The 16046-nt window shown below is 50.3% G+C and overlaps 7 protein-coding genes across 7 annotated transcripts, besides 2 other annotated features; all 7 read right to left on the bottom strand.

Annotated features, from left to right (window-relative positions):
• Positions 1–10434: part of a sequence feature (sequence corresponds to BAC RPCI93-30P12) that runs on past the window's edge.
• On the bottom strand, positions 906–3392 carry Tb927.3.2130 (hypothetical protein, conserved; the record flags this gene model as incomplete). Its single annotated transcript, XM_838714.1, has 1 exon — positions 906–3392. The coding sequence occupies one exon, from the start codon at positions 3390–3392 to the stop codon at positions 906–908; it is 2487 nt and encodes an 828-aa protein (XP_843807.1).
• Tb927.3.2140 (transcription activator, putative) lies at positions 4011–6857 on the bottom strand (the record flags this gene model as incomplete). The annotated part of the gene is made up of 1 exon (XM_838715.1): positions 4011–6857. One exon carries the CDS (start codon positions 6855–6857, stop codon positions 4011–4013), a length of 2847 nt encoding a protein of 948 aa, XP_843808.1.
• Positions 7373–8461, bottom strand: Tb927.3.2150 (protein phosphatase 2C, putative; the record flags this gene model as incomplete). The annotated part of the gene is made up of 1 exon (XM_838716.1): positions 7373–8461. The coding sequence occupies one exon, from the start codon at positions 8459–8461 to the stop codon at positions 7373–7375; it is 1089 nt and encodes a 362-aa protein (XP_843809.1).
• Positions 8890–10293, bottom strand: Tb927.3.2160 (hypothetical protein, conserved; the record flags this gene model as incomplete). Its single annotated transcript, XM_838717.1, has 1 exon — positions 8890–10293. The coding sequence occupies one exon, from the start codon at positions 10291–10293 to the stop codon at positions 8890–8892; it is 1404 nt and encodes a 467-aa protein (XP_843810.1).
• Positions 10435–16046: part of a sequence feature (sequence corresponds to BAC RPCI93-48O8) that runs on past the window's edge.
• Tb927.3.2170 (translation elongation factor EF-2, putative) lies at positions 10574–13246 on the bottom strand (the record flags this gene model as incomplete). The annotated part of the gene is made up of 1 exon (XM_838718.1): positions 10574–13246. The coding sequence occupies one exon, from the start codon at positions 13244–13246 to the stop codon at positions 10574–10576; it is 2673 nt and encodes an 890-aa protein (XP_843811.1).
• Positions 14165–14635, bottom strand: Tb927.3.2180 (hypothetical protein, conserved; the record flags this gene model as incomplete). The annotated part of the gene is made up of 1 exon (XM_838719.1): positions 14165–14635. The coding sequence occupies one exon, from the start codon at positions 14633–14635 to the stop codon at positions 14165–14167; it is 471 nt and encodes a 156-aa protein (XP_843812.1).
• On the bottom strand, positions 14964–15725 carry Tb927.3.2190 (hypothetical protein, conserved; the record flags this gene model as incomplete). The annotated part of the gene is made up of 1 exon (XM_838720.1): positions 14964–15725. The coding sequence occupies one exon, from the start codon at positions 15723–15725 to the stop codon at positions 14964–14966; it is 762 nt and encodes a 253-aa protein (XP_843813.1).

Raw genomic sequence — 16046 nt, forward strand, 5'->3', positions numbered from 1 at the left:
ACATTGCAAATGGTCATTCCCCACACGGCAGCAGCAAACTCACAGAAGTGTATGTACAATAAAGAGATGAGGCGGGGAGACGATATACGACACGAACAACAAAGGAAGCAACAATCATTTCGACGACACCCACCGCTCCAAACCCATGAGCATCCGTTACACCTCACTCCGGTAACTTATGCGGTTCGTTGTTTTCGCGCGCAAACCCATTCGGAAGGCCTTTGGCACTACATCTATTGCTCGATCGCGTTTCTCCCTCCACATGCGGCTTCACAGGCTTCTCAAAAACAGTCTCCCCTGAGGGACGGCTGCAGTAGCTTCCCCATCGCACGGTCCGCTGTTGCACATAACCCGTCGACCCCTTCTGCAAAGCCTTCGGTGGCCTGACCGTCCAAGGTGAAAGTGACAGTGCCACGCAACGCATCAGTCAATCCAAAAAAGAAAAATGGGACGCAACCAAAAAAAAAAAAGATGGCGTTCCGGTGGGATGCGAGCCGTGCAATTTGGTTTGCACAGTCGCAAGCTATGGTCCGTAACTCGTACTATATTCTTCCCTCCTCCTCTCCCGGGAAACTCTTGGTATCCCGTCCAAATAAATCAACAAAGACACCACAACAAGGCGAAATAGAAGAAAACAATACACAACAAAAATGTCTCTTGCGTTCTCTGCTCTCTCAGGTTAAACAACAACCAAAGGTGAATGGTAAACGAGTTTAAGGTACATATACCCGCACTGTTCTTTTTTTTTTTAAAAAAAAGGTAAATCAATATTACAACGTACGGCTATAATCCAAGTGGGGGAAAGCACAGCAACCGACTGATAAGCATGTGCGTGGGGCGACCTAACAACAATCACTTCGTGACGGAGCAGCACATCAAAAACATTCCTCGAAGGGAACCTTAGTTCACTCACAGGACAGACGAAAAATGGCACTTCGCATATCCTCTGGCAACGGAGCGACACATGTGAGGACTTCGGCTGTACGAGGATGGACCACAGTGACAGAAGAGGCGTGCAAAGCCACACGCTGTAGGAGGGGGGAACAGCAAGCGGCCCCACCATGTTCCACGTCCTGCAATATGGGAAGTCCTACCGCCGCTAAATGCCGACGTATCTGATGCTTTTTTCCCTGCTGAATCCGGGCCTCCACGAGTGCCACGCGGAAACGCTTATAAAAGTGCACAATACGATACTTGGTTGTTATCTTCGCATCCGCCGGATCACGCAGGACCCCATTCAGTGGTATATTTGTGAGGTTTGACTCCACAACGGCACAAAGCGCAAGGTATATCTTACTGGACTGTGAATAGGCAGCGCTAGTCCCCATCTGGTGACGCAGCGACGACGCCGCTACGTCACTTTTTGCCATGATGAGACACCCGCTAGTTTCCGTGTCCAAGCGATGAACCTGGCCTTGGCGGAAAACGCGCCTCATCACATCCCCACGTTTCTTGCAGGTTAATTGCAATGAAACAATATCTGTTGCTTTATCATCACACAACTGAGAGCAGCTGAGGGCATGACGCGAAGTCGCCACATGCGGTGGCTTGTTGATGACCAAAAGATCATCATCTTCGTATACAACTGGGAAAATTGGCAGGGGGGATTTTAAGGGATCTCCCGCACGCATTGTCTCGGCGGCTCTTACGCATTCGTGTTCGGGGGGAAGTCTCACTACTACACGCATATGGCCCTCCGGTGCGGCACCAATGTCTGCACACTCTGGTCTCTTCTCCAATAGCGTCCTCCAGTAGGAACAGTGCGGTGCTAGCGCGAGCAACTGCTCCATGACTGACCGGTCGGTCAGCTGCAGAAGAAAACTAATCTCCGCTGGTCGCTCGAGATCCGAGTGGGACTCACCACACTCTTCAATGAAGTGAGGGAAACTTGAGTGGCTGGGATCCAACTCACCCTCACTCAACAACTTGGCATACTGAAGTAACAGGCGGTTGTCTACGAGGTTGCGCTTTGGATCTTTTAAAGCACACGACAATGCCGTGCAGTACACAACAGCTTCGTCAACATTCGTAGAAACTTCCCTTTCCGCCTGTGTATTTGTTTCACCAGCCCCACCTATGGCAAAGGCAGAGGAAAACCACGGCCGCTCCAGATCAGTAAGGCACCAGTTGCTCAGGCAGTCGACAGCAACACGGCGTGGAAGCAACCGCTTGCGACAGATCACATCTGTAATAACTTCTGCTCTCTCCAACGGCCACATAGTATCGCTAAGAAATTGGCAACTCCAGCGCTGAATGGCTGCAGCATCTGTTGGGAAAACTATACTGGGGTCAATGTTGAAACGACACGCCACGACAATCGATTCGCGCACAGCTGTTCTCTCCTGCACTGCAGAGGCTGTGGCACACGCATCCGGCGCAGGGCTTGTCCTGGAGGTTGCGGTAGCCGTTGCATCTCCCAAACCCCACAGTCTGTTGCGCAATCGTATGGCCACTTGAGTGGCACATGTCTCTGACGCTGGTGCCACCTCATCCTTTGCTGCAAACCCCTCTAGAAACGATAAAACAGCGGCAGGCTTATCAAGCCGTACCAGACGTGCCAGAGCCGTTGCTGCGGCACTCCCAAGTGAGGGGAGTTCCGCATTCATTGCCATGGCGAGTGCGGCAGCCGGATTAAGTTTAGAAAGTTCCTCCACAACACCGCGGTATTGTGCTATCTCATTATCGGTATACTTACCTCCTTTTTGCAGCAGTTCCTTGGTAAAGGCTTCCACAAGCTTGAGATCGTGAGCCATTAAACGTCCCTCCACTTTCGAGAGAAACCGTGACTGGCGACTCGCCAGCTCGGCAACCGCAGCAGCGGCGCTGCGCTTTACAAAAAGCGGCGCGCGCTGTTCCACATTAAACAATGCTTCCGTACCGAAAGTAAGGGACGACGGCGACAATGACGCCGCAGAGATCCTCTTAGCCTCCCGTACATGAGCTAACGCTTCGGTTTTAGGGAGTTCACTCAGAACTTGTAATAACGCAGCAGTATGTAGTAGTTGCAACTTCACCCTTGTGCCTGAGCCGTCGATGAAGGAAGCATCAAGAAAACACGTCGAAACACCGTGTGGGGCGGATAAACCTTCCAATTTCCGAAGGATAGCGGTGGATGACCGCCTCACGAGCCCACGAGCGTGATGCATGCGTGAAAACGAGAAAAGCACACCCTGCAGACCCCTTTTCCGCCACCTCAAATGCTGGGAACATTTCAGCCCGTTTATTAGGCAATGTTCACGATTTAAAAAATAAAAAAAGAAAAGAGGCGGAATTTGCATTGGTAATGAAGCAGAAAAATCGATGGGCAGAGTTGACGCTGGAAGGGAAGGAAACGGAAAAGGCTTTAGAAAGTTGGATCGCAGCAGCACCACCACCTTTTTTTTAACAAACATTGCAAATGAATCGTGGAACCGCTGCGGCGAAGTTTTTGTCCACTCTCTATCGTTATTGCGCTCAGTTTAAACAATCAGGACAGAGAACGCCCCCCCCCAAAAAAAAAAATGAAGAAAAAAACGGGGAAACGAATAGAGGGAAAGAAAAATCAACTACAACAGGCAGCGGACGCACAAAAAAAACGTTAGAAATGACGCACTGCACAACAATACCAGCCCTCCCACTCTTCACGTATCTTTTCGCCCCTAAAGCATTTAGCCTTTGCGCGACACACCTCGTGAGACACGTTGTTGTTGACCTGTGGCGTAGCAAATGAAGCGAAATAAGCCAAATTTTCTAGCTTTTATCAAGCAGATACGGCTTAAAACTAAAGTGGTGTGAGCATATGTTAAAAGGATTTCCTCTTTTTTTTTGGTTCTGTTTTTTTTTTTTGAAATAAAAAAAAATCGACCAAAGGGGGGAAGAACCGACCACATTGGTCTTCTAGCGAAACCTGGTGGCACCGTCTACGAAAACGAGCTTGACTGGTCGGGAGGAGAAAGAGGGGGAAACTATAAATTTTATGTAATCCAAATCCCCTGCATCGAATATCGTCCCCCCACACACACACCTCACCTCTAGTGAGATTCACTGAAACTGCCGTCAATGCTGGTTGTGTCCTCTTCCGTGCTTCCGCTAACCGACGTGGACGAGGAGGAAAGAACCCCACTGCAGCGGAAGCACCGGATGTAGTACACATTGCGTCGCACATCCATTCCTTCCGTCTCCATTCCAGGATAGTTCCGGTGGATGTGAAGAAAATTGACTCCATCGTTGTCAAGATCAAGGTAGTCCTTGTCAAGGCAATCGAAACAAAACGCTGCTGGGCACTCATAACACATAAATAGCGCCCCATCTGTTGTCGCAACCTTTTCGCAAAGGTCGCATCTGTGACGTGGGCACGTCCAATTCCGCGGGGCCGAAACACCCTCCGGTAGGACGCGCTCGTTAGCACACTCTGCATGATAGGCTTTCGTGCACCAAGAACAATGGAAAAGAGGTTGTAATGGCCGCATCCCCTCCCCGCACACAAAGCACTCATGGGTGACACCAATTGTCACCCGAGCAACGCGACCGATGGGCTTTGCCGAAAGCATAGTTGATGCTCCTCCCGCCTCCATGCGCAAAATATCATCAACTATCGCATCGTCCTCGGCGTTGCTCTGATCTTGGGGGGAAACGAAAGGAACTTGAGCACTCTCCACACCCTCACCTGCACCGGAATCGATAACAACGGGGTCATCTTTTTTCATCCCCTGCTGTTCTTCAGTTAGTCCGTCGCGGTGATCCTTCGACCCGACACTCCAGTGTTCTTCCCTGTTCTCACCGCTTGTTGATGTCGAAAAAAGTTGTTGAATGTAACTACCCGGTATTTCTGTAGCTGAATTATCATCACCCACTGCAGCGCCATCTACGACAAACTCGCCTAAGGAGAGCCTCCGCAAGGCGATGTCTTGAATACGCTCCTCAACTGTCTCTTTGCAACAAAGACGAAACACGCGGACGGTGCGCGTTTGCCCAATGCGGTGCGCCCTGTCGGCAGCCTGTCTGTCCATTTGCGGATTGAAGTTAGCGTCAAAGAGAATAACGATATCAGCGCCAGTAAGAGTTATCCCAACTCCCCCTGACATTGTGGAAATAAGGAACACAAACACTTTGGATGCCGGTCCGTTGAAACGCGCCATCGAGAGCTCACGCTCTACTCGCTGTGCACTGCCATCTATACGCTCATGACTGTAGTCACGCAGGATGCAAAGCCCTTGCAAAAGGTCCAGGACACATGTGAAGTTCGAGAAAATAAGACACCGGTGACCGTTCATATGGAATTCACGCAACATACGATCAAGCTCTATCATCTTCCCGCTTGGTGCTATGATCGATCTCTCATCTAGCGAAATACCACATGCCGACAGTCGGTCCTCCACTCTAGTAAGAGAGTCCCGCCCCTCCATGGTTAGCAGACGGAGCGCAAGTGGGTGACTGCAAATCACTCGTTGATGTGCCAAATGGTTCTGGAATACACCACCATCCTCCCTGAGAGCCCGTTCCGTCATTCTCAACAGCAGCGCCCGTTGTATTCTCGTAGGTTCCACCATAATGACTGGTTCGTCCACACGCGGGGGGATGCCAAGATCGGTGGTAGACTTCGTTCGCCGCAGCATAACGTGTTGCAGAAGCTTTGCACAGTTGTTTGCGGCCGAAATGGTATCACCACCGTTCCTCTCGTAGAGGGCGCAAAATGAGGGATAAAGGAACATCATTATACTCCACACCTCCTTCACAGAATTTTGAATCGGTGTGCCCGTCATGGCTAACCGGAAGCACGCTGTGATCCTCCGAGCCACATGAGAGATTGTCGCCGTGCTTTCCTTCAGCATGTGTGCCTCATCCACAACGGCAACCACCCACGACCGCTTACAAAAGAAACCTCGATCTCTACGTAAAATCGCGGGAGTAGTAACAAAAACGCCGCGCTTACTACCCCTTCCACCGCGGAGCATCGCTCGTTCTTTGCCGTCACCGTTGTAACTCACCACATGTAGCGTAGGTGCCCATCGGGACAACTCCCGCGCCCAACCTGTGACGGTGTTAAGGGGCACCACAATTAGGTGAGGGCCACCAACGTTGTAAAGTGTCTTTAAACCGTTGAGGAACGCCGAAACTTGTGCCGTTTTCCCCAGACCCATGTCATCACCAAGAACGCTGGGCATTCCACTATGAAAACGATTTACCAAAAATTGGACTCCATCGAACTGGTATGGACGTAGCACGTACCCGTCAGGGGAATTCGTTGTTTCACGACTCAATATTTTTGGTGGAAGGAACTGAGATGACTGCACCCCGTCCTGGATCAAACGCATCGTCTTGCTTGTGAAAAAGGGCTGGTAAGTACATGCCAGTTCCACATCTTTGGAAAGTTCCCAAAGAAAATGTCGCTCGAACCGTTCGGCCAACTCTTCTCGGTCGGCATTGGAAAGCTTTTCCCATAGGACATCGCCCAGTGACACCTGGTTCTGTTTCACCTTGTCGTCCACATCGGCAGAAACATTGGCCACATCATTTTCCTCCGACGTGACATCGGTCGAACTTTCTTGTCGAACTGGTGGGTCTTTAGGGCGGACAAAAACCTTGCCCCTGTCACCAAGAAGAAGCCGCAGCTCTTCCTCCTCTTCCTCCCCATCATCAGGAAGCAAGAGGACCTTCACGGGACTCGATGAAACAGTGGCAACATTCGTCCAATCCTCCTCTTCGGCAGCACCGACCAAGCTTGTTACATCATGGTCGCTCGCCCCCACATCCGCCACAGGTGTTTCCGCTTCGGAATTCAGTGCTGAGAAATCAACGAAGGTGCGGTTCCGTTTGAGACTCGCACGAGCCGGATTTCGGCTCTCTAGAAAGGCAGCAACGGGGTTCTCAAACTTCATCGGTGTGCCTGTGTGATAAATTCCCTGTTTTCTTGCAGTAAAACACCGACAAATCACCAATGAAAGGGTAAACGTTAGGTAGTAAAAAGTAGCAACGTGGATTCCAGTACAAAGATGCCCGCTTCAGACAAAACACTAGTGAACCCCCCTCACAGTTATTAAGGTTTCAAGATTTATTCAATCATAATTGAAGAATAACACAAATGTAGAAACGTTAAGTACGAATGACGTGGCGATAACACCGACTCACCACCCATTGGACATGTTCGAAAGACCGAGCGATTCACCACGCCATCACATTGCGCAAACACATAAACATGTTTGCGAAACAGGGTGCTACAATCAACATAATTTCCGATAAATTCTTCTTTGAAATAAAAGGTGTCCTCACGCAACGGCTTTCGGTACTGTATACGCTTCAGGACTACGCACGCCTTCACTAAACCCGCTCGTCACCCAATTCGCCCTCCAGGGGTTACAAATACAGTCACTGCTTGGTCCCCAATGGCTATAGTTTACCATGTGCTAGTAGCGTTAAGTTCCTCACGTGTTGTAACACGACTCAGAACAAGTGTAATATCGTCTACCTTCCCACCCTTTGCATCTTCCACACCAAACTTCCTGAGCATCGACGCCCACGGCGTATGCGCGCTTTCGTCAAGTGAAGTTTTATATGCGTCCTGTACAATGCGCTGGGCAACACGCTGTGGGTCCACATATGCAACCTTGTCGTTTGCAAATATGGGACCGAGTAAGAGGCCCACAAGCGGGACCCGCTCAAGTGCGCTCCCCTGCACATGGCCAATCCAGCCCGCGTCAGCGGCGAGGGATATGTTGAAGCGATTGTCAAAAAGACCATCCGTGCCAGTTATCACCACATCACCCCTCTGCACAGGGATCTTCTCTCGGGTCGCGTCACTCACGCGATCAGAAAAAGCACGGCCCTGCAAATGTGGAGGAAGTACAGCAAGTTGAAAAGGCGCATTGAACCCGTGGACCTTCTCATGTACACGGTGCTGGACCTGCCTGTTCCGCACCACGAGCACGCCGCTGTCGCCCACATTGGCAACATCGAGGTAGTGTTCACCACTGCTGTCCTTCTGCAGCGCCACAACACATGCCGTACTACTTCCAGCCTTCACAACCTTATCATGAAGCACCTTGTCGAAGGCAGATTGGAGAATCACCTCTGGGTTTAGCTCCTTGCGGTGGGTCTCAGAAAAGTGCTTGGCATTCTCCATAAGCGAGTTTGCAAAGTGTGAGGCGTCAACACCCTCGTCACGCCATCCTCCGACACCATCCGCAACACCGATAACTTTGTACGTGTTGGACACAAAAAAACTGTCCTCCCCACAGTCCAACTCGATAAAACTGGCACGCTTCCTCCATAACATGGATTGACGCCGTTTCCGCTCCTCCACATCACTACGATAATTCTGTGCAGGACTGGGCTTTGCTTTGCAGAAAGCCCATGTCTGAAGCACAAGTTCCTCATTGTCCCGCTCCTCTTCTGGGATGTCATCCGGTGGTGGGCCCCAATCCAAAGACTTCCCATTCACAGGTATTTGTTCCGGTGTGGTGGTTACACTGCTTTGTCCTCCCATTACCCTAGTTCTACAACTTGAGAGACCAACATAAAATACTCATTGGAAGGGACGGATTAGAAAGAGCGAATGGAATGCGTACCACGCAGGAACTAACAACCATCAATTTTGTTAAATGGAAAAAAAATAAGATTTGGAGCCGGTGGATGCGCTCGCTGCTTTTATTTTTGTTTATCTGTTTGTTTATTTGCAACCTTTCAAGGGTTAAAATGACCCGCACAACCGAGGGAAAGAAGGATCAACACGGAATATAAACAAAAACGGCAGCAAAAAGTAAGACCGTTTTGGAACGTCGCGGTTAACCGTCCCCCTCAGCCTCCAAAATGTAGAACCACAATATATGAACGCGAGGACAGCACCAACTTCCAATAAACTTGTCATACCGCCTGTGCCCAACATGCTGTAACCCTCTACTCTGACCTGTGGAATCAGGGTCCCAAATTATCGGGGTCGTCCGTAACCACGTCAGACTCCAGCACCCCCAAGGAGAGGAGGGCATTCTTCCCCATAGTTACGAACTCGGTGGGGCCAGACACAAAGGCTAAAGGGGGGGAAGTGCGGACAAACTCGCCCATAAATTCCTCAACGTCCCACAATGTCGGACGACGCCCACAAGTGGTATGAGGAAGCAACAGGTGGTTTGACATTGCACTTGGGTCTTGTTTGGTGAGGTAACAGTGAAATCGATACATGAAGCGATCGCCCTGATGGCTGCACCAACGAACAAGGTCATCACACCTTGGAAGGAGTGACTCCTTCCCATCCACGTGGAGATGAACAACCTGCATCATGGCAATATTCCCCTCATCCGTCGGCACAGGCGATTGCGAACCGTCGAAGAGACGCTTAAGCAAAGCATACGGTGCGGTCAAGCCGATACCAGCGGAGAGAACAACAACACGTCCCTCCAATTCGAGCAACCGCCTGATGTTATGCGAGAGAGTAAAACGGCCGCCGACTAAAAGAAGAGGAAATCGCTGTTGCAGACCATTTTTAAGCATCCATGTGCTCCCTCCGCGGCTTCCTTTAGCTTCCTTAATGATCAAAGTGAAGAGACAACCCTCCTTGTCCGTCTCAACTACCGTCCACCGACGCCTTAGAAACCTGCCGGAGGGGCCACGGATAGGTAGTTCCAAGTCTACAAACTGCCCAGGTTGGGGGAAAAGATCCAAAACACCACGGCAACTACTGAAAAAGAACTCCTTTGTGTCATCACACACGTGCTCCGTTCGTGCACAATACACAACTTTGCCTTGCGTGAAGCCACATGGAAGCAATTGGCTTCCGGACGACCCAAGCATTTCCAAGACCTGCCCACTACGGAGGGAACTGTGAAAGGTTTTAGAACGAATACCGTCGTTGCTGATAGGCTTCGTCATGGGGCGATCCTTGTTCGCTAAAGCCATCTCGGCGTACGCATCACTGTCGAGAGCAGGACCAGAGGTGTTTAGCGTCACATACACTTCACCATGTTCAACCGTGACTGTATGAATGCGCTGCTTCCTCCCCTTGGATCGCACAACCTGCTTGCCATTTCTGTCGATAGTGCCCGATGGTGTCATCTGCAGCGCCCAGTAGAGACCCTCTCCAGTGTCTAAGGTAATGCGGTACTGATGCCACGGACAAACAATGCAGGGGTGGCCACCCATATCCTCAATATCGCCCTCAAGTAACGGCCCCCCATGGTGGTAACAGGCGTTGTCGATAGCATAAAATTGGTTGTTATAAAGGCACACAACAATATTCCGTTCGCCGCATTTAATAAGTTGTCGACTTTTATCTTTAAACAGATGGGCCGAACCGACGTGGATACGAACAGGCTCTCCCGTCATCGAACACTAATCCACCGCATCAAACTACTCTTAATTATATGAATCCTTGGGGTTTCCCTTCCTCTAAATTAAAAATTTCGAGTTCGGGCTAGCACCACAGGGGAGAAAAAGAACCTCAGCTAAAGCAACATTATCAGTGTGCAAAGAAAGCATGCCGGCGCACGCGTTCCTTCCAAACACATACAACACACACGCGCGCACACGTGGGTGTGAACAAATCTTTTACTTGAAAATGATATTTTTATTACCTCGTTTCGGTAAGCATCCAAAAAGAACCCACCTACGCCCCCTTCAATGAAAATTTCTGCTTCTCTGCGTTCTCCACCACACGCTCCCGGTGGAGCCCTTTCCGGCGACGAACCCGCTCAAGCAGCTGCTCTGCGATATTCTTCGTTGCCACTTCGGCTCCGTGCTCCTCAATCTCCTCGCGTGTGGTGGGCGTAAAGTACGGGTCTGCATCCAACACATTCCAGTGACTCATCTGTAACTGCGCTGTGGAGGCACCTTGAGTCACTACACGCAGCTCGTCCTGCAACCCGAATGCCTCGACTGCTGGAAGCAAGCAGCGGATGTAAAATAGGTCACTGCCCTCATTGGGGACCTCCTCTATAATGTCAGAACGCCGGCGACTCAGCGAACCGTATATTTTACCCTGAGTCGCACCGGAGGAGTAGACAGTGCACTCATAGACCGGCTCCACAAGTCGCCTTGAGTGCAGCTCCATCGCTGCACGACAGGCATCCCGAACACAAGGCAGTACCATCCCACCTGTGAGACTCGTAGAAGCCTCAACATTGATATCAGTTATCACAAACGCAATGTTGAACATTGGCTCCTGTGCCATGGGGCCGCTTTCTGCCGCTGCTTGGAATCCAGCTACAATCGAGTCTTTCCAGTGGTTGAATCTCTGCAACACCCCCAATGAATCTGTATGCTCACTGAAGTTCAGCAAGAGGGTAACACCAACAAACTTTAGCTTCTGTGGGCCGCAGGCAACAACGCCATGCTCGATTTCCTTTGACCACCGTTTGTTCGCGTTTAGTGCGCCCCCAATGCGTTGAATCACATGTCCAGCAGTACCACGATTCTTGTTGTCATCTTTTATTATATCCAGAACTTCCTGAGGCATACACCGAGCGTATAGCGTAACCGCAAACGCACCGTCGGGTGTGGTAGCAGTGTGCAGCTTCGGCTTAGCACTTGGGCCGGTGGCTACAATGGTCTCGCGGAACGAGACGATTGATTCGGACACCATCACCTCCACGCGCGCAAAAGTGTCGATCAGATCCCTCAGGCAGCGCTCCATGTGAACCTCCCCGGCGGTCCCGATCACGTGTTCCCCTGTCGGAAGTATGCTCACCTCTACTTGAGGATCCACCTTGTAGAGCAGCCGCAGTCCCTGCTGCAGCAGAAAGAGGTCTTTCGGATCCCGTGGAAACACAGAAGCTCGAACAATAGAGGTACTCGGCAGCACAAGGGGGTTTAGAGGTGGAACACCTTCTAGACTTGAGAGAGTAGCATATTTGGCAATGTAAGGCGTGAGCCCTCCGACACCGCAGAGGGTCCCGCTGCAAACCTCATCCGCTTCATCCAGCCCGGCTCCACGAAATAAAAACACCTTTCCCACGGTAGCCTCAACAACTTTGTCATCACTATGCACGTACATCTTCATCCCCGGACGAAGCCGACCACTGTAAACGCGGGCAAACCCAATAAACGCATCGTCATCATTTCCCTCCCTGCCAAGAGTAGTACCAACAAGGAACTGTGTGTCCACAAGTTTACAGACGTACACAACACAGGGAACATCGGGTGCGGGAGAACAATTCATCAGAGCCTCACGAACAGCAGTTGGTGCTTCGTCGAAACGGGGGATGAGAAACCGTAACCGCCGCCGCTGCGCAGAAACAGGAGAGTCCAACTTTGAGCACACAGTACTTAACACACACTTTGCCAGTGGCATCCACGAAGAGAGCAGTGCCTTTAACTTACCACGCTGACCCCGTCTCGGATTATTCCACAACTTCTCCGGTATGCCCAACTTAGCAGCCATGCTGAGCTGTTTCTCAGGCCCGTCATCCTTTTCATCGAGAAACACACTGTACAATTTCCATATCGGCTCTAGCATCAACTGCACTGCCAACGTCTGCTGTCCTGCCCGTCGCGGAGTCGTGTCCACGCCCTTCATTTGAGGTTTCAGATAGTACTCACCCCAAAGGTGCTTCTGGAGATCAGGTACACCTAATTTGCCTTCGTACAGACGGGAGAAAAACTCAGCAGAGAAGGCCCATCCATCGTGGCAGCTGGCAAAAAGTACATTCCCCTTCGTAGGGCAAAACCAGACATCGTCACTTGGGTCATCCCGTTCCTTCCCCGCTACACAATCCTCCTCCTGTATCTTTAATTGATTTGCAAACCCCGCCAGCGCAGCATTGCACGTCTCCACGATGGAGCGCATGCGATAGTAAGCCTCCTCTGGACTCAGCTGCTGCACGGTGATGAGCAAATCCACCTTGTTCAGTACCAGACACATGGAGAGCCCCTCACGGTATGCGTGACGCAAAATGCCGTTAGATTGCTGAGTCACACCATCTACCACATCCACAATAACAACAGCTCCATCGCACAGCCGCATAGCAGTGGAAACTTCACACGAGAAATCGATGTGTCCAGGTGAGTCGACCAAGTTCAAGAGGTGTTCGACACCTTCGTGTAGATGGCGCAGCACTACGGAGCTGGCCTTCATTGTGATACGACGCTCCTGCTCGTCTGGTCGAGAGTCAAGAAGACGAACTTCTCCAGCCAGCTGCGGCGAGAGGATGCCGTTGCTCGCGACAAGATAATCACTAAGTGTGGTTTTTCCATGATCTACATGAGCCACGACACAGAAATTACGTATCCTTTCAGGTTCCTGTCCAAGGCGTTGCAAGTGCTCAGTCGTTTCGAGATTCATTTCCTCTCGCCCTCCACACAGCTGACAGCAATACCAGCGCCGTCTTTTTTTTTTTTTAATCTTTTCTTGGAACTGCTCAAACCGTTAAGTTGGCCGTATACATAAATGTATATGCACCTTCGGAAGCAAAACAGTTTGCCCTCACGGGACAAGTACAACAGAAGTCTCGTACACTGTGTGGAAAGTTGCCTTGTACTCACCACCACACTTGTCACTGTTATTGGGCCTCTCCTGTCCCTGCTGTCTCGGTCACTTCAACTAAATATGGAATCACGGTGCGAAAAAAAAAATTAGGAGAACTGGTCTCATTGATTTCAAACAAACAGTAAAGCGATAGCGAAACAACAGTGGTGACAACACAGAGACGGTGAATTCACAAACCATTATTTGTCCTGCCTCACGCCGCCAGGAGGAGTTTTCGCACTGCATCCTAAAGACAACCACTTCTTTTTCGATTATTTGCATCAGCCTGACCCTCCTCCACACACACATACACACACACATCCTCACTTCCTACCTTCCTGAGGGGGTCATTACCACACTTGTGACCATATGCCCATGCGTAAACTTGTATCGAAAAAAAAAAAGACACACTGAACAAACAAGCCACTGGCATGCGAAAGGAGAAAATAAAGAAAGTGTGTTGTCGCCTCCCTCAGCACACAATGAAACCCACAACAGCATATTTCTATCCGGGATGAGCAGAATATGTAAACTGAGGACATGCACATGGCAAGCACCGCCACCCCTTCCTGATACTTTGATGTGTCTCTTTTTTGCATGTGAGTGTGTAATTACTCCTTTGCGGGCGTCCATACGCACGTATAAGCACACTGCGGCATCTACTCCCTAAACACCCCAACCTGGGCGCGCTACATAATAAAACAATTCATAAACAACACAGTTCACCAATAGCGTCTAGAAGAGCTCTGGCCGGCCCTTTGGCAACATAATCCAGTGCCCATCAGGACCGCTCAGTCCGCTGAAAGACTTCTCCTTTGGCATGAGGAAATATAAGTAGATGAACGCAACAAGGTATCCCAGCGTTTGAAAGTACTTTTTGCGTGATTGAATCTCCGTTAGTTCCGTTGACGAAACGTCCCAAGGCTTCTTGGTGTGACGCTGATAGTACTTTGCCTCTGGAGCTGGCAGCTTTTCGATATGCACATCCATGGGCTGGAAGTATGTCCACGCAAGGTACGAGTCATAAATAGCAGTGTTAGGTTCTTGAAATGGAGAAGACGAGCGCACACCGCGGTCATTCATTGGGAAAGCGTTCTGGATGTCGCACGTGTTCATACACTCGCCGCCCGTGGAGAATGTGGGGCCGTTGCCAACCAACGCCTTTCGCGTGGTGGCCATAGCGAACAATGGTGTTTTCCGCAACATTCCTCAATGTGACAATGTTGGAAAGGGGGGAACCAGGTGAAATGAAGAAGTAGAGAGAAAGAGGTACTCAACGCATTAATCACTCACATGACATCACAGACATCAGATCTATCACATACCGATTCGAAGGAAAGTAAAAACAGAGACCGCACGTTTTAGGAGGAGGAGATAGGCATATAGAGGCGAGTAGCGTCACAGATTTTTGCGCTTGCATCTGGTATCCGCTCCGCAATGGCCCAGTTGCACCAACCAAATACCTATCACCTCAAAAGGTCAGTAACATATTCAACCCACAAAAGGAGGGGCACACGTACTGAGTCCATGTATCTCAACCCTCAGATGCGGTGAGTGTTGCCAGTGACAAAGCCCTCCCTACCAGTTCCTCAACATGTGAATCAGTTATTTTCTTCTCATCGTTGTCCTTGAGCAAGAATTCTACTTCCACCTCGTATCCGGTAGTGTGTTTGTCGCGAACTCGGGTGAGATCATAGCGAAACAAACCATCAGTCACGCTCAAGCGGTCCTTGTGGCGCGTGTACCCCCTCGTGGGAGCGAAATTAGGGCTGGGTAGCTCTCCTGTAATTTCAGTGCATGCAGAAAAGCGAATGTCGTATGCCCCAGATGGAACGGGAACATCCAAGACAAAAAGTCGCTCCTTTCTTATGCACGCGATGCATTCACTGGGCTTCCCAGAGGTGTAGGTGTAGCGCCATTGACCAAAGGAGACATCACGGGTAGTCGAACGGGTAACACTCCCTTCTTTACCCTTGTCAAGACAAAATTCCTCAATTCGCTTGTAATCTTCCTCGGCAACACCAGGCATCACCTCCGTCCTGGTTTTGCGTGCCCTTCGGCCCTTCCACTCGCGCTCTGAGGAAGTTGATCCAGACTTGTCACTCACTTCTGCGCGCCGGCACAGACGAGCTTCCAACTCCATATGCGTGTGGTCAAGGGACTGCAAACGCTGAAATAATTCCTCCACTATGGTTCGTTTCTCATCTGTCTTCGCTAGTACCTCACAGTCATCACGCCTCTCGTCATTTCGCTCGTTACGCTCTCTCTTTCGCCTTCGTTCCGTCGCTTCCATCATTCTATGGACTTTTCGCAAACTATTTGAGAAGTTTGAGCGTTTGTAGGTATTAGGAGTTCAGTGAAGACAATCTTGGTATATTATTTTGTTGTTGCTATCTCGACCCTATCGTTACAACCCCGGTTCTCACCCTTCACCCCGGTACGCACAAACACGTACACCCAGCAGCAATAAAAAATCACATTGAAACGCACAGACACCGTTCTCATGAGTCGCGCAGAAGAGCCCATTGCAACAAACATCCGTCTGCAATTAGACCACAGACCCACCCAGCTATCAGAGCCAACTTCAGGATCCCACCACCTCCTCCACCGGTATCAT

The sequence above is a fragment of the Trypanosoma brucei genome, chromosome 3, assembly GCF_000002445.2.
Source record: "Trypanosoma brucei brucei TREU927 chromosome 3, complete sequence".
NCBI lineage: Eukaryota > Euglenozoa > Kinetoplastea > Trypanosomatida > Trypanosomatidae > Trypanosoma > Trypanosoma brucei.